We start from the raw sequence: 17,274 nt of genomic DNA on the forward strand, positions 1-17,274 counted from the left end.
TAGTACGCGCTTACGTCTATGTATGTCTGTATAGTGTTCCAGTTTCCGATCTGAATTTTGAATGGAAAGTTCAATCCTCTGGCTAGGTGTACTGTTGCTTCCTTTAATTCTGCGATTATGTTTTCCATGGGAAGTACGCGTGTAATTAAGATGTTACTTTTTGCGTATGTTAGATAATCGGTTATGTCATTTATGTCCGTCGTGAGGTCGGCTATCATAGCGGTTATCAGTATTAATTGTTCGTCTATTTCTTCTCTGTGTATGAATTGGTCGTGTAGTTTTCTAGTGACGTTTGCCAGTAAATTTTCATTGTGGGATAACGTGTGTTCCAATTTTTCCATATGTCCTAGCGTGGCGTTGATGATCTTCAGCTGGTTCTTTGCTGCGTGCTGTAGCGTTTCTTGCTGGTTATTAAGCAGTTGTAATTGCTCGTTGATTGTTTTTGCGTCTCCCGCATCCATGGTACCAAATAGAGTTTTGCTTATCTCTCCAATGGCATTGATTAACCCTCGCTTAGCTGCGGGTGACTTGTAGATTGTTTGTAAATGTTCTATTGCGCGTGTTGTTTTATCGTTTTCTCTCTTATTGATCTGGAGAGCAATCTGGCATTTATTTTTGGCGTCTCCAGTGGCATATTTGCAAAGTTCCTCGGTGTTCTCTAAGTATCTCTGGAGCTGTTGGTGTCTGCTTTTTAATGCGGCTACGTCTATGCGTGTCGCTAGTTTCCATGTTGCTTTCGTTTGCTGCAGGTGTCCTATTTTTTCGAAATAAATTCCTGGCTCGTCGCTGAATGATGTCACCTCATATGGCGGCATCGGTTCGGGTGACATTTCTCCCGCTAGGTGAAAGATGATGATCGCTATCCTGTAATGGGAATACTATCTTGGACTTGGTGTTATTTTTATCGTATTTTGCTGATTACGGCTGTTGGTTTTTATATATTTTAGCGCGTTACTTTAGTCCGCGACTGTCTTTTGTCGTGTAACGTCTGGTAATTTTTTTTTTATGACTCCTCTTGAACGGTTTGTACCCGTTAGGGGTGTTGCGACCCCAGAGGAGCTCCGGGCTGTTGATGAGGGGGAGGGGACCACCCCTCCGGTGCTGGTAGTGCCCGACTTGTCGGAAACTTGGAGCCGCGTTCACGATCCCTTCTTTCATCGTGTTGGTTTTCGGGAGTTTCTGTCTTATGAACCAGATCGAGTGCCCGATCAAATGACGTTGTTTTTGCTGCTCGTCGAGTTGCGTACTTATTTTTTGACTGGTCAGATGCTTGGTGCTCCCCGTCGGCATTAGCGTAAGTTTTCTTATCATATTATTTTTCGATTTAACGTGGGTTTTGCTGACTATGTTCGTCCGTCTCGGTTAGCTCTCTTGCTTTTTTCTGCGCGCTATCGCGTCAGTTGGCTGCTACCTTCGAGCAGAGTCAAGTGATTTCGTTTTTCTTCGTGGGCTATTTATTATTTTAATTAATTATGCGGTGCTTCCGTTGTGCTCAACATTTCGCACCCTCCACCTGTGACGCGTGCCAACGTGTGTATTGGGTAGATCTTGCGCCGGCTGCTGTAACAGCGGAACGCGAGTTGCCCCAATCTCCTCCCCCCCCGTACGCGGAAGTGGCCCGTCCTGACACCGGGGTGCTTATCCGTCCGTTGCGGGTGATCTTGCACACCGCAACAGGACAAAGGGACGTGGTCCTAATTCGTCCTCGTCGGGAGTAGTATTTCAGTAAGTTGCCATTCTTTTTATTGTATCTTGTTATTTCTACTGCTTATTATTACTGTTCGGTTTCGTGTGGGCTTTACTCTTCGATAAATGCTTTTAACCGGTTTGCATGTACGCGTATCGTTTTGCGCTTTATCTTAATTGTAAAATTTACACCGCTGTGTTTTTCTATGATCACATATGGCCCTATCCATTGTGATTCTAGCTTTTTCGATCTTCCGCGTCGTACAGTTTCGTCGTGTAGCAATACCTTATCTCCTACTTTAAATGTTTCTTTATTACATTTTTTATCAAATTGTTGTTTTGCTTTTTCTTTTTCTTCTTTGGTATGCTCTCTCGCGACTTGATTCGTGGCGCGGATTCGATCTCGTAGTTCTTTCGCGTAATCTTCGTATGAATATGTTAATTTCGGGGGCCTCGTTAGGGCTGTCGGTAGGTTCGCTCGGTGTCCGTAGACGAGTTCGAACGGTGTCAGTCCTGTCGTCGTATGAGGCGTCGTATTGTAAGTGAACATTGCGTAGGGAATCCACTCATCCCAATCGGTTTGGTCCTCGTTTATGTAGTGCCTCAGATATTCGGCTAGAGTACGATGCGATCTTTCCAGCGCTCCGTTACTCTCGGGATGATATGCGGTTGTCTGTATCTTTTCGATTTTCAGCAATTTGCACATGTTCTTGAATATCTCACTCGTAAAGTTTGTTCCTTGGTCCGTGAGAATTTTCTCCGGAATTCCGTGTTCTAATACTACTTTCGTTACGAAGGCTTTTGCCACGGTGTTCGCCTCCTGATTTTCTACCGGTACTGCCTTGCTGAATTTCGTAAGATTATCTTGAAACGTGAGGAGATATTTATTTCCGTTATTCGTGACTGTTAACGGGCCTACTATGTCGAGCGCGCATTTTTCGAATGGTCGCTCGGGCGTATCTGTGATAACCATTGGCATTTTCGTTTTCCTACTTAGTTTATTTTTTTGACAGTACTCGCATTTGTTTATGTAGTCTTCTACATCCACCGTAATTCCGCGCCAGCTGTGCTGCAATCGGATACGGTTTAGTGTTCGCGTGACTCCTTGGTGCCCTCCCGTAGGCGAGTCATGATATTCGTAGAGTATTTGCCGCTTTTCCTCCTCCGAGTACTCTCTCGGGGAGTCCTCGTCCTGTTTCGCTACATTTATCGCTGATGTTTCCGCTATCGGATTTCGGCTTAGTGCGTCGGCATTCACATTGTTCTTTCCTGCTTTGTGTACGATCTCATAATCGTATTCCTCCAACTTGAGCCTCCATCTTATCAGTCTGGAGCCGGGATCATTTACATTGAATAGCCAGATCAATGGCTTGTGATCGGTTACGATTTTGAATCTGACGCCATATAAATAGGGGCGGAAGTGTTTCACCGCCCACACGATGGCTAAAAGCTCTTTTTCTGTGGTATTATAATTTTGCTCCGCCTTGCATAATACTCGGCTGGCGTACGCTATCGGTCGGTCTTGGCCTACTGTCCCTTGTGAGAGCACGGCTCCGATAGCGTAATCCGACGCGTCGGTAGTCACCACGAACTCTTTGCTGAAGTCCGGGTAATTCAATACCGGTGCTGTCGTTAATTTCTCTTTCAATATATCGAATGCGTTCTGCTGTTCGATTGACCAATGAAACTTTTCTCCTTTCTTCGTGAGCTTTGTTAGAGGCTTGGCTATTTTTGAAAAATTTTCAATAAATTTCCTGTAGTATCCGGCTAGACCGATGAAAGATTGTATATCTTTCACTTTTCTCGGGGTCGGGAATTCTCTTACTGCTTGTAACTTAGATGGGTCTGGCGATATTCCGTCTTCGGATATCACATGCCCTAGATAAATGACCTCTTTTCGCAGGAATGCACACTTGTTCGGTTGTAGCTTGAGATTGTATTTTCGTAGTCTGAGCAGTACCGCGATTAGTCGCTTGATGTGCTCCGTCAGCGATGCTCCGTATATGACGATGTCGTCGATATATGCAAAGCACTTCAATCCTAGTAATCCGGCTAATACTGCATACATTAGTCGTTGAAATGCAGCTGGTGCATTTTTTAAACCGAAGGGCATTCGGTTGTGCTCGAAGTGTCCTTCTGGGGTGGAGAATGCCGTCTTCTGTTTATGCCTTTCGTCCAGCGGGATTTGATGATATCCCGAGGCTAAGTCTAGCACGGAAAAATATTTCGCATTTCCTAGCTGATCGAGGATATCCGTGATATTCGGCATGGGGAAGGATTCTCCCATGGTGAGGTCATTCATTTTTCTGAAATCGATCACTACGCGAAATTTTATTCTGCCGAGCGCGTCAGGTTTCTTAGCGACAACTATTATCGGCGCGTTCCACTGGCTCGTGCTCGGACGAATTATTCCGTCGTCCAACATTTTCTGTATTTGTTTTCTCACTTCGGCCTTGTGTTTCTCGGGTAACCGATACGGTTTTACGTTCACTGGCGCGCTGTCGGGTCGAGTATGTATTTCGTGCTCAATGGCTGTAGTTGCGCTTAGTTTATCTCCGTCTAGGTAGAAGACGTCATAGAATTCATCGCAGATTTTCTCTACTGCCTCTCGCTCTTCCGTATTTAGGTGATCGAGCTGTATTTGTTCGCGCAATTTCTTTTGTCGCTCTGTGACAGTCTCGTGTTCTTCACTCGCATGTAACGTGAGTACGCTCGCGGCGTCGTCCGCCGGCAGGTCTTCTAACGTTACATGTGGAGTGAGGATCTCCACCGGTTTGTCCGTCACGTTCAATATGCTGACCGGGCAAGTAAATTCGACTGGCTTCACCAGGCAATGTCCGATAAAAATCCCGGGAGCCGGTTCGCCGCTCCTTACTATGCCTACTCGATTATGGTCTGTTACGGCTTCTACAATGGTCTTACTGCAGGGAGGTAGTGTTATTTTCCGATACGGTCGGAGCTTGAAAATGGCCTTGCCTATTCTCAGCTGCTTTGATGTGTTAGAAATATCGGCTTTATGTTTCGTCAGGAAATCGTTGCCTAATATTCCCTCGTATTCGATCGGAAAATCATCCTTTACTACATACATTGTGTGGCGTATTTTCTTTTTCCCGAGGTCCACGGTCGCTTTTATTTTTCCTAGCGTGTGTATTTGGTGTCCCGTTACGCCGATTAATGCTAGTTTTTCCTCTCGCACCATTGTTTTTCCTTTTAGGTTGCCGACTTTTATTAATGTCAGTGTTGCTCCGGAATCTAGTAAGAGATTCATTTCTCCTCTTTCTGCTTCCTGTATGGGCAATGTTATTATGTCTAGCGGGCCTGTCTTGTGCTTCCCCGTTATCTGAGACACCCGATATGTCTCAGCGGCGCGTGCCTTACTTTTCCTGGGCTTCTCTTCCTCCTCGCTGCTGCTGCCGGAGGTTGCGTCCTCGCTAGATTCGTTCGCTTTCGTTTTTCTCACAGTGCTCACCGGTGCTTTCTTAGCAGCTTCCGGCTTTGATCGGCGCGGTCGCTCGGGCTTCGGTCTCCCGTTTAACGACCAGCACTCGTCTCTCTTGTGCCCTGATTTCTTGCAATAGGTGCACTCGATTGTGTTTATACCACCGGGCTTGTCCGCTCTCGGCAGCGAGAATCTATTAGCTTGCCGGCTCGTACGGCAATCGCGCGCGTAATGGCCGGTCTTTCCACATTTGTGGCATTGCACGGTCGCGTTTCCCGCATTTCGCGCATTTCCCTGATTGAATTTATTTCCGTTCCGCGGGGAGGGGCCTTTGACTTTTTCCTCGGCGCTAGGGCCGGTTATTGCCTCCTGTAGGCTTTGGTATCGTTGTGCTCTGACCAGCATCTTGATATCGTCATGCAGGCCGATCTGGAAGTTATGCAAGGCTTGCATCTTAATACTGTCCAGTATCGCTTTCTGCTGCTCTTGCGAGTGCCCTTGGCCTTCTTCCATGGCCTCGTACAGTTCTCTCGCGAGCTTCTCGACTCGACGCCCAAATTCCTGCGCTCCTTCTCCCGGTTTCTGTTTCAGGGAATTAAATTCCAGCTGCAGGTGGGTCATACCGCGCTTTCCGAGGTATTCCGTTTCGAGCTCTCGTTTCAGCTGCTCGAAATCACGAATATCGCGCGTGTCGAAGTCGGTCATGGCTCTGCCTTTAAATTTCGTGCATAAAATTGCTTCTAGGAGCATGGCTTCGTCCGCGGGCTGTATATTTTTCATCGCGTAGTTACTTGCGCTGCTAAATTCGCGGACGCGCTCTCTCGATTCTCCGTTTATCTCGGGAATCATATTTCGAGCCTCCTTCAGGAGGAGAAATCCGATATTGTGCCCTGGCTGGTTACGAACGTCGCTATTTGTCCGCCCGTACGTAACATCTAGTGGGCCCTGGCTGCGCCCGCGGCGCTCTATTTCGGCGGGGCGCTCATAAGCACCGGATTCTACCCGGCGCATTCGGTCCTGTAATTCGCGAATCGCGCGGAGCATTTCTACGGAGCGGTCGAATTCCGCAGCCTCAGCGCGTTCTATTCGGGTCTGCGTGTCGCGCATCATCCGCTGGATGTCGGTAATCATGGTGCCTAGCGCTCCTAGGTCTGTTTGTGATTGTTGTGCCGCTCCTTGGCCTGCTCGTGCCGGCTCAGGGGCTCGGCTTTGGTCCCTTCCGGACGATCGCTGGGCTTCCGATCGTAACCGATTGGTTTCCTCGCTCTCTTGAGCGGGCGTTATGTCTACTCGTGGCGCAGGGGCCGCATTAGCTCTCTGTTGGCTCATTTTATTTGTTCGCGGGGTGTAATCCTCTTCCGTCGGGTCAAACAAGTCGCTCTCGTATGACGTCAGGGAGAATTCTCCTCTCCCTGCGTTCTCGCTTTGAGTATCGGCCGAGGTGTCCGATCGTGCGTCACCTTCGGTCGGGGGCTGTCTGTGCGCGTCACTGTGTTCGTCGCTGCTTGTATTGTCTGCGCTATCACGCGGGTTTTCGTTTGCGTCGCAAAGGCTGGTGTCTAAAAATTCGAACTCGCGTTCAACGACGACGTTGGGGTGTAACTCGAGCACCGGGGTACTCGCGTCGTCGAGTTGCGCGCCTAAGTTTCGCCGCACGCGATCTAGTTCGTCGTTCGCGAGTCGCGTGGCGCGAAAACGATTCCGGATGCTGTTTTCGATTGCTCGTTGCGCGCGCTCGCTCAACACGAATGACGCGTTGCTGACGGAGGGATGCCGGGACAAGTCGTCCGACATCAATCGACGTTTACGCTCTCAGATCCTGCAATCGCGGAAAGTGATTCTGCGCTTGCGGTTGTGGGGGACGCTCGCGGAGATACAATCCTTTTTCGCGGCGCGTGCCGGTATCGGCTTACAATGGGAATGCAGACTTACATTACCGCCGAATAACGCATCGTCACCGCTTCTGCCGCGTCGACGCCTGACAGGGCCGCTCCTCTGCTCGTGCGTTGTCTCCGCTTAGCTGCGTCCCTCCTGCGCTGCTTCGCTGGCTCGCTGCGTCCCTGCGTCGCTGCTCCGGGCTGGCGAGTCCGTGCGGTAGGTCGGGGCCTCTCCGGTGTCGCTGATAACACGCGGGGCTGCTACCGTTGCTTCACTCTGCCGGAATCTGGCTGGCTTTTCCTCTCCGGGATATTCACCGCCTTTTGATGATCCGCTCCTTTTTGCAGGCGTAGGTCTGGCAGGATGTCCTTCTCCGGTTGGCAGGATCCCACCGCTGCCACCAATTTGTTGTGCCGGACTCCGATTCAAGGGATCGGCACAGAGTTCGTTCTGGATCCGCCGGGAGGAAGGGACAATCACTTGGCCAGTCACTTGTTCAAACGACACTTTAATAAACTCTTCAATTAATTAATACAAATGGCTTCTTTGATTCACTGCCCTGACTTGCGGGCGCTCGTTATAGAATAGGTTACGTCGGTCGTGCGCGATTAGTCTTACGTTCTAGACTGCCCGCCGTTCCTTGGAAGAGCGGGCTTTTATCGCCTCGGCATCGCTGACTTAGCAGTCAGCGATTTTGACTTCGCGATCAACGTCCTAGCGGGCTGGTGAAATCCCGAATGACCATATATGGTCATTGCCGCGACGCGTGCTGGCTTTCGCGTCATCGGTCCTCGTCGCTAGGGTCGGATTACCAAGTAATCCGGCCCTCGGTGTTGCCAGGTGCCATTCTCTATCGCGAATACGTTGTGCGCTCACAACAACACATATCGGAAACTCGTTGCGTCGTCTTTAAAGAGAACATAAAAACGGGCTGCACCAATTGACTGCACAGGCACCGGGCCACACACGTCGCTGTATATGAACTCGCCGGGCTTTCTCGACCTCTTCTCGGCTGCTTTTCTAAACGGCAGTTTATGTAACTTGCCGAACTGACACGCTTCGCAAAAGAATTCTTCAGCATTCCGAACGCTGACTCCTTCCACGACTCCTTTCTTCACGAGGTCACACAGGGCGCGCTTATAAATGTGTCCAAGACGTTCGTGCCACACTTTAAGGTCCAGCGACGAAACATTCGCCTCTCGTTGCACCACCGGCACTCGAAAGAACATGCGATATAGACTGTTCGATTGCTTAACCCCCGTGGCCACGATGACCCCGTCTCTCGACACTTCGACAACACCGTTCTCAAATCCGATGCAAAAACCCTTCGCAGTACACGCCCCGACAGAGAAGAGATTTCTCGTTACCTGCGAAGCACACCCTCGATAATACCGGGCTCCCACTCGCCGTTCACTAGCTTCTCGATGCGAACTTTCCCCACACCGACAACTTTGCACTCGCCACCATCGCCCAACGTGACCTTCTCTCCCGCCAAAGGACGCAAATCTTCAACCCAGTCTCGACGGTAAGTGATATGAGCAGACGCCCCGCTGTCGGTAATCCAGACGTCCTTCCTGTTGACACTCAGCAGCTGCTGAATCTGCCCACCCGACGGCTGTTTACTTCGACCACTCAGTTTCTGCGCGCTTTCACTTTCCGTCTCGCGCGACCCGACTACAAACGCGCAACTACTTTTTGACTGTCCTTTGTTATTATCACAATCACTCTGGCTCTTCTTTTGCGGACACTGGCTCGCGTAGTGACCTTTCTCCTGGCAACGGAAACACTCAATGTTTTTGTTTTTCTTTGTCTTATGTTTCTTCTTCTTCTGTTCGTCCTTCGCCTGCGACTCGCTCTTCAGATTTCCTTGCCTCGTTACCGATAACGCGCCCGCGGAATCACCTTCCTCACTCAAACTATTCTCTTCACAAATAAGACGCTCAAAGAGATTCGATACAGTCTGCCTAGCCGGATCCACACTGTCTCACGCAGTTTTCAATACACTATACTTGGCCGTAAGACTCGACAGAATTTTTGCGATTAACGCCGCGTCTGACACCGTCTCGCCAAGATCTTTTAGTTGTCTCGCCATGTTCTGAACCATGTCGAATCATCGAAACATGTTGAATCACTGAATCCGTTGGCCCCATTCTGTATGAATAAAAGCGTTGAGTCAGAGTCCCCACATTCGACGCCGACTTTTGCTCGTGTACCGCACTCAGCTTGTCCCACATTTCTTTTGCGGAACTGCACACGATGACACTCGTTACTTGGTCGGCTTTTATTGCCGATGCAATGATCGCTGTCGCCCTCGCGTTATCTTTAATCCAGATTTTCATCCGCCCTGCATTATTCCCTTCCTCGTTCTCCGGCCTGGCTCGAGTCCCATCGACCACGTCGAAGATCTCGCTCGCCACCAGTACAGCCGTGACTTGGAATTTCCAGGCTTGGAAATTCGTTCCGTCGAACCGTTTCACCGACCTCAGCAATCCTTCGTCCGGCATCTTGCTCTTCCGCCGACGATTTGCCTCGCGAAACTCGACACACGAGAAAAAATAATGCTCCGACGAAACACGGAAATCGCGATGCTCGCGATCCACAGCGATTCCCGCCTTGAACTCGGCCTTCGTGCCTTTCGCGCACGCCAACAATGGCCGTCCCGATTACGCCGGCTCGCACGCTCTGCTCGTCGCGACTTCGACACTCGCGATCTTTCAGACTATCCTCCTTTCCAACAATATTAGGCAGTTACGATGCCTGGGCCCATAACCTGTTATTGTTAATACTGTTGGATGCAAGGAGGAAAGGTTTTCACTCAGAATACAATATGTGTAGACTTTATTAGCGTGACTCTCAGCTTTGCGTATCGCTTTTCGACTGACTATCGGCACGCCTCGCGGCAACGCAACTCGCACCCGACGCTCGGCCGGATTCGACCATCTCCGGAGCATGCACACACACACACTCGCCGTGCACACACACGCGCCTCAAATGCGACGACACACACCTCAACATATTTCCTGGGGGTTGAGGGCGGCGACTGGAAGGAGGCCAGGAAAAAGGCCAACACCGCAGTGGCCAACGTGGTGGCCGCCATGAGAAGGGTAGGTCTGAAGGTGGCGCCGCAAAAAACCCAGGCGGCCTATTTCTATGGCCGCCGGATGGGAAAGCCGCCTAAGACCCACATCTTGGTGAAAGGAACCCGAGTCCCCGTAGAGGCCCATCTTAAAGTGTTGGGCCTTTGGTTGGACGGAACCTGGAGCTTTCGCGAGCATTTTGCTCGCCTAGCTCCCAGGACACAAGGCGTGGCAAATAGCCTTTCGAGGCTTATGCCAAACCTGGGAGAGGCGAGCAATCGTGCTCGCCGACTGTATGCCGCGACGGTGCACGCCGTGACGCTCTATGGGGCCCCCGTCTGGGCCCCAAAGGTGGAGGCCTCCGGACCTAAAGGCACTTCTGCGCCAAGTCCAACGTCCGGTGGCGATTAGAATGTCACGAGCGTACCGCACCGTGTCACACGCAGCAGCGACGACCCTGGCTGGACTCCCCCCGCTGGAGCTCGCGGATCGACAGTACGCCGAGGTATATCGGCGTACAAAAGAGCTGCGAGCAGCAAGGGATAGGGGGGAGCCGATCGACCTAGATAAGGGCCGTCGCACAGTCAAGCTCCAGGAGAAGACGGTCCTCATAGAGAGATGGAAGGAATATCTCTCCGACCCAAATATCGTTAAGTGGGGGAGGAGCACCGTCGACGCCGTCCAACCCTGCCTGGCGGAATGGCTGGGCAGTCGGGTAATCGGATTGACATATCATGCGACACAGGTGCTCACCGGGCACGGATGCTTTGGTGTATTCCTGTGTCGCATCGAGAAGGAGGCCACCACGAGGTGCTGGCATTGCGACGAGGAGAGGGACACGGCGCAGCACACGCTGGAGGATTGTCCAGCGTGGAGTGTGCAGCGTCGTGTTCTTACGGATGAGATAGGCTTTGACCTCTCCCTCCCGGCTGTCGTGGCGGCGACAGTCGAGAGGGAGGAGAAATGGAAGGCGTTCGTTTCCTTCTGCGGCAGTGTAATGTCGCAGAAGGAGGCGAGCGAGAGGATCAGGAGGGGGGAAGTACGCCCCCATCCGACCGACAGGGAGGAAGAGGAGGAGGAGGAGTGGACGCCGAGGCGACCACCAAGAGTGTCGCCGCCGCCAGAAGAGTGGCGGCGGCGACTGCGGCCTCGCGGCGGTGCTCCGGATGCGGCCCCGCGTGGGGCGCGATAGGAGGGGGAGAAGGGGGACGGGCTCCGAGGACTAGAGAGAAGCCCGCCTCCCTACCGCGAGCTTCGGCTTCCAGGGTGGATAGCGGGGGGATCGGGATGGTTTGGGAGTTTTTTTACTCCTGGCCGCCTCGGTCCCCCAGCTGACGGTGGGTGAGCGTGGCGGACTGGGGGGGGGGCTCGGGCGGATTCCCCACGGGTTTCCGCCACAAGTGCTCCTCTCGGCCTGCCGAGGAATCCGGTCCCGGGGCTTGAGTCCCGGACCCGGGTTCCTTGAGCCGCGGCCCGAGGGGGGGGGTGGTCCGGGTCTTCTCCACGGAGGTCCCGGCCCATATTCCCCCCCTCCGCGGTCGTGCGGGGGTCGGGGCTTAAGCGGGGGCTCTTGAGCCCCGACTCCGCCCCCGCACAAAATCCGAGGGGGCGCGGCGATGGGGATTGTGGTACCTGTCGCCGCTATAGGGATAGTAACCTTCGCCTCGTGCGCCGTCGGGCTCGGCCGGGTCTCTCGCTTAGCGCGCGGGAGGAGTATGGTGGGGGTTCCCCCTTGGGGGAACATCCTATGCCCTGTCCTCTCGCGGGTGGTGGGAGTCCGGGCTTGGGTTCGTTGGCGCGCGCGGCGGGGGCCCGGGGGGTTCGTGGGAAGTCGGGGTATTTGCCCGCTCTCGCGGACTCCTCGGGGAGTAGGGACCCCTAGCTGGGGTCAGGTGAGGGTTAGCCCGGACGCATTTACAAGTTCCCGGGCGCCTTGCGAGACACCAAGTAAGGCCACGTAGGGTTTTTATCCGGTAAGAGTCCGGCATAACCGTCCGCCCTTCCCCGGAGGCGGCGGTACTCATGATGAGTTTTCCCTACGTAAAAAAAGGCATGGAAAGTCGAACTTTCCGTGGAGGTGTTGTGAAATAATTATATTCAATTGCAGTTATACAGCTTATTAATAAAGCCATATAATTAGAATAAAACCAGCCCTAAACACTCAGCAATTATATATACTTTGGAGATAGCCATAATCTTTGCTTCGAAGTATTTAGACAATACGCGCGCTATTATCGCTATTGCGTCATTCTAACCTTATTTTACATACATCTAATGAGCGATGAAAATAGAACCACTAAAAACACATTAAAAATGTAAAAAAACGCCAAGTATGTTTTACGCAAAATAATTTTATGAATAATATTAAAAAAATAAAGAAAATATTTACTTAAAAAACACAAAAAAAATAAATAGAATGGCATAAAAAAGAAGTGAAATCAAAGTATTATTCCAAGTACATTTATTAGAGTAAGTAATATTTCGCAAGATATATATTTTGTGCGTGAATTAAAGGAATATAATATTTTATAAACTATCTCTCAAAATTGCAGTAGACCTAATGTAGGATGCAGAAGACATTTAAAATGTATGAAATACAACGGGATGATAAAATGAAAATATAGAATACAATAGATAGCGTAACGAGAGGTGCAGAAATTGAAAAGGGTTTAGTTACATCGATAATAAACAGAGTTACATCAACAACAATCGAAGATGGACATAATCTCCAGCAGCATCCTTGGCGTGCCCGGCGTATTGCCTATAATTTTAACAACAAAATAGTCATCTGCACTTAAGTTTGTCAGTATGCCATACACAGTACAAAATGAAACGTAATTATAACATTTTTTACATGTCCCAGAAAGTCCGCTCTAAATTTTAAGTTAAAATGACTCATTCATCGTGTGTTACTTGTTGACAAATTAGAAATGTTAATTGACATTATACTTTACATTTATCAGACAAAGAGAAAACGCCGTAATCGGTCAGAACTGGATCTCGATTGCCCAAATAATATAATATTAATTTTTTAGTGACTTTAAGTACAATTCTTTGCCCTGGTAAATCACGCGCCGTTACTTTCGGACATAACGCAGTCTTAACCAAAGCCAGAATGGTACAATCACATAATTAAATTAATATCAATTTAATCAAATTATAATATACACAAATGTCTTCTGCATCATACATTAGGTCTACTGCAATTTTGAGAGATAGTTTATAAACTATTGTATTCCTTTAATTCACGCACAAAATATATACCTTGCGAAATATTACTTACTCTAATAAATGAGAGCGAGAGAAAGCGTGAGAGAGCGTGAGAAAGCGACAACAAGCGTGAGAGAGCGAGAGGAAGCGTGAGAGAGCGTGAGAAAGAGTGAGAGAGCGACAGAAAGCGTGAGAGACCGTAAGAAATCGACAGAAAGCGTGAAGGAGCGACAGGAAGCGTGAGAGAATGACAGGAAGCGTGAGAGAGCGAGAGGTAGCGTGAAAAAAGTGAAAGAAAGCATAAGAGAGCATAAGAAAGCGAGAAAACGCGTGAGAGAGCATGAGAAAGCGTGAGAAAGCGAGAGGTAACGCGAGAGAGCGTGAGAAAGCGTGAGAAAGCGACAAAAAGCGTGAGACAGCGACAGGAAGCGTGAGAGAGCAAGAGGTAGCGTGAGAGAGGAGCAGGAAGCGTAAGAGAGCGAAAGGTAGCGTGAGAAAGCGTGAGAAAGCGATAGAAAGCATGAGAGAGCGACAGGAAGCGTGAGAAAGTGATAGGAAGCGTAAGAGAGCGAGAGGTAGCGTGAAAAAGCGACAGAAAGCGTGAGAAAAAGCGTGAGAGAGCATGAGAAAGCGTGAGAGAGTACCTCCTCCTCCTCCTTTTCCTCCTCCTCCTCCTCCTCCTTTTTCTCCTCCTCCTCCCCCCCTCTTCCTCCTCCTCCCCCTCCTTCTCCTCCATCTCTTCCTCCTCCTCCTCCTGCCCTCCTCCCCCTTCTCCTCCTCTTCTTCCTCCTCCTCCTCCTTTTCCTCCTCCTCCTTCTTTTCCTCCTCCTCCTCCTCCTCCTTCTCCTTCTCCTCCTTCTCCTTCTCCTACTCTTCCCCTTATTCCTCCTTCTCCTCCCCCTCCTCCTTCTCTTTCTCCTCCTCCTCCTCCCCCTCCTACTCCTCCCCCTCCTCCTCCTCCTTCTCCTCCTCCTCCCCCTCCTCCTCACCCTCTTCCTCCACCACTTATTATTAGAACTCTAGATTATAAGATAATAATAATCATCTAGAGCTCTATCACTTACTCGTGACAAGCGCCTCTAGCGGCACGGTAGGCCAAACCGACAAGATTTTTTAAGATTTTGCGAAGAAAAAGACGACGACGACGATGACGTGTCTGAATGACAAATTGGACAGAAAAATAGAGGCATATATGCATATCTATGCGTCAAGTGCATATCTGTGCATCAATGTTGTATCATTATAATCAGAAAAATCTATTTTCTTCTCCAGTATTTAAATCTTTCGATAATATTGACTTATTAAAAGAATTCAGTGATTTATTTCTGGAGAAGCGTTCTCCTTTCTGTAAAAGATACGCTGTAGCGTCTCACTTAAAATTAAAATAATTAATTAATAATATTATTATATATATTATATTATAAAAGGAGGATATGAATCGCTTACGAAAGGATGTATCTCTCTTGTATTTTGTTAAAAAATATCTTGTTAAAAAATAATCTTGTTAATTAATAATTATTAATAAATTATTATAATATACTTGGCGTGAGACGCTACCGCGTCTCTTGATTGCAATAGCGCTAACAGCAAGCTCCCCGAACGCACCCGAAATACAATTAAACGACGAATACATTACTATATCCACTTACCACGTGGAAAACACCGGTTAACCTAACTTAACCTCAACCACAATGTGCTACCAAATTAGTATGAAAAAAGCAAGGAATATTACAGATAATTCAAACTTATTAGTCTTCTATCCATGTCAATCCAATGTTAATCCTTTTCAGTTTGTTGCGCACCACACGAAACTTTACGCTTTTCATGGCTCCTGCACAGGACACGAAAACGATTGCCGCATGACAAGAAGCGACTCTACGGTAACCATTCAATGGTTGAATGTATTATGAGGTGGAAGTCGAGATGGCCTAATTGCAACATCGAGCTGCCAGCGCAAGTTTCGGTAATTGCAAAATATGCCTGAGGTGGCATTCCGGGCATCACCAGGTCGCTAGGCCACTAACCCGATCCCGGAAACAAAAGCGCTGACAGATGAGTTGGCAATGAGGAAATAATTCCGAGCGCGATAAAAAGCCCGCCCTTCCGATAAGCGGCGGGCAGTCTAAGATCAAAGCGGGTACCGCGAGCCGTCTGTGTTATTAATCGGTTTATTAATATTACTTTATTAATCCACCCGCAAGTCAGGGTACTTAAGTGATACGAAACAAGTGTAACTACGAATCAGCTTTATTAATAAAAAGTAAGTGTTAATAAATCTCGCGAGTGTTGTCCTTGTTCCCTGCGGATTGACGGACCCCAGTGCCATTTCACGGCACGGCACAACAAATGGCTACTGCCGACTGCGTAGCTTCTTGCGGCGCAGCAAACGTTTCCACGTTCTGTATGCAGGAACTATCATATATCTTATACCGTACTGTATATAAGCTGGATATGCAGTTCAATGTACTTTTAACATATGACATGTCTATTATTTAGTATTTATTATTTTTCAGTATTTTTCATATCATTAAGTGTTGTTTTATCAGTATGTTTCATTTTAACATATTGTTACGCCCGTGCTGTACGACCGTGCCGTGCGCTCATATGAGTCGCCCCGTAGAGAGAAGTCGCGAATCGTCCTTAGCGACGCTTGTTTACAAATATCGTTTGTCAGATTCGACTCTGGGATTCCGTCTCGTTCGGACGTATCTGCCCGAGTCCCGCTGTATATTGAGCTTGCGAATAAACGAGTTCCTTTCCTTTAACTGTGACGGTTTCATTTGTGTGAGTGCCGGAATACGCGTCGCGCGTGAGTGAGTGCGAGAGTACAACGACACGAATTTCCTATGGCCACGAGAAAGAGACTCCAAGTGGAAACGCCTCAGCACGAGGCCACGGAGGCGACGGCGATGTCATCAATCACGGAGACTCTCCGGACCGTCATCGAGAAAGTCCGTCTTCTACGCGAGGAACAGGCGCGGAGGGAAAGGGAGTACGCGGCAACGTTCCGTCGGCAGGAGGAGGAGCTCAGGCGTCTTCGGGGGACGAACTCCGGCAGCTCACAACAGCTAAGTCCTTCCATTAATAGAGTGATCGGGGACTCGGAAGTGCGAGTCGTGAACGCTGAGAGGGCACGGATCGCGCGCGAGGGGGACGCGGTCGTGGACGGCGCGGGTGAAATCGTGCAGAATCGTGGAAGAGACGCGATCGCGGGCCTCGCGAGTGATGATATCGTACGCACGAACGCGAGGAGCGCAACCGTGAATGCCGCGGGGGATAATGTCGCGCGTGCGAGTGAGAGAGACGCGGTCGTAAACGACGCGGGTGAAAACGTCGCGCGCGCGAGCGTGAGGGATACGACCGCGGCCGGCGCAGTAACACGAATCATACGCGCGGGGGAGAGAGATGCGTGCGCGAGTGACGGTGCCGCGCGCGTGAGTGTCGAGCTTGGTTACAAGCTCAAGCCCGATACGTATGACGGGACAGTCCCACTGCACGAATATTTTTCGCAGCTCAATTTAATTGCGCGAGCGAATAGTTGGGATGACGCGACAAAAACCGTTGCACTGGCCTCGAGTTTGAGGAGCAAAGCACGTTCGGTGTTGGAAACGGTACAGGATGTCGATCGGTTGAATTTCGCGGAGCTAAAATCGAAGCTTGAATTGCGTTTTGGGGAGGGACATTTAACGCAAAATCATTATTCCGCGTTAACAAATCGCAGACAAAAATTTGGAGAGGATTTAGCCACTCTTGGCTCAGACATCGAGCGTTTGTCGCGCCTCGCGTACCCTGAATGCCCCTATGAAATTCGAGACAAAATTGCTTGCTCACAATTCGTGACGGCTGTGTCGGATCATTTTATCCGACGGACGTTGCAGATAGAGGGGATAACCTCTTTGAGTCGGGCAGTCGAGCGAGCAAAAGCATTAAAAATAATTCAAGGGGAGGGCTATTCTCGCGAAAAAGAAAAATTAAACAAACATT

At 49.6% G+C, this 17,274-nt stretch overlaps 3 protein-coding genes across 3 annotated transcripts; 2 read left to right on the plus strand and 1 right to left on the minus strand.

Moving 5' to 3' along the window:
- Positions 1 to 8,366: 8,366 nt before the first annotated feature.
- LOC139782408 (uncharacterized) lies at positions 8,367 to 9,507 on the minus strand. Its single transcript, XM_071721436.1, has 3 exons — positions 9,217 to 9,507; positions 9,013 to 9,098; positions 8,367 to 8,967 (listed from the first exon to the last, which is right to left on the minus strand). Exons 1-3 carry the CDS (start codon positions 9,505 to 9,507, stop codon positions 8,367 to 8,369), a joined length of 978 nt encoding a protein of 325 aa, XP_071577537.1.
- A 591-nt stretch (positions 9,508 to 10,098) lies between these two features.
- Positions 10,099 to 10,491, plus strand: LOC139782409 (uncharacterized). The gene has a single exon (XM_071721437.1). It carries the CDS (start codon positions 10,099 to 10,101, stop codon positions 10,489 to 10,491), a length of 393 nt encoding a protein of 130 aa, XP_071577538.1.
- A 1-nt stretch (position 10,492) lies between these two features.
- LOC139782410 (uncharacterized) lies at positions 10,493 to 11,272 on the plus strand. Its single transcript, XM_071721438.1, has one exon. It carries the CDS (start codon positions 10,493 to 10,495, stop codon positions 11,270 to 11,272), a length of 780 nt encoding a protein of 259 aa, XP_071577539.1.
- The last annotated feature ends 6,002 nt before the right edge of the window (positions 11,273 to 17,274 follow it).

This window comes from Temnothorax nylanderi, unplaced genomic scaffold, assembly GCF_030848795.1.
Source record: "Temnothorax nylanderi isolate EJ_2023f unplaced genomic scaffold, tnyl_v1.0 TNYL_tig0409_pilon, whole genome shotgun sequence".
Lineage (NCBI taxonomy): Eukaryota > Metazoa > Arthropoda > Insecta > Hymenoptera > Formicidae > Temnothorax > Temnothorax nylanderi.

Excerpts from the sequence above, each read along its gene's own strand:
- LOC139782408 (XM_071721436.1), bottom strand. The coding sequence starts at position 9,507 with ATGCCGGACGAAGGATTGCTGAGGTCGGTGAAACGGTTCGACGGAACG. Across the intron at positions 9,099-9,216 it reads TGTGGGACAAGCTGAGTGCG|AACATGGCGAGACAACTAAA; the intron begins GTACACGAGCAA and ends GACATGGTTCAG. Across the intron at positions 8,968-9,012 it reads CTGTCGAGTCTTACGGCCAA|GCAGACTGTATCGAATCTCT; the intron begins GTATAGTGTATT and ends GGATCCGGCTAG.
- LOC139782409 (XM_071721437.1), top strand. The coding sequence starts at position 10,099 with ATGAGAAGGGTAGGTCTGAAGGTGGCGCCGCAAAAAACCCAGGCGGCC.
- LOC139782410 (XM_071721438.1), top strand. The coding sequence starts at position 10,493 with ATGTCACGAGCGTACCGCACCGTGTCACACGCAGCAGCGACGACCCTG.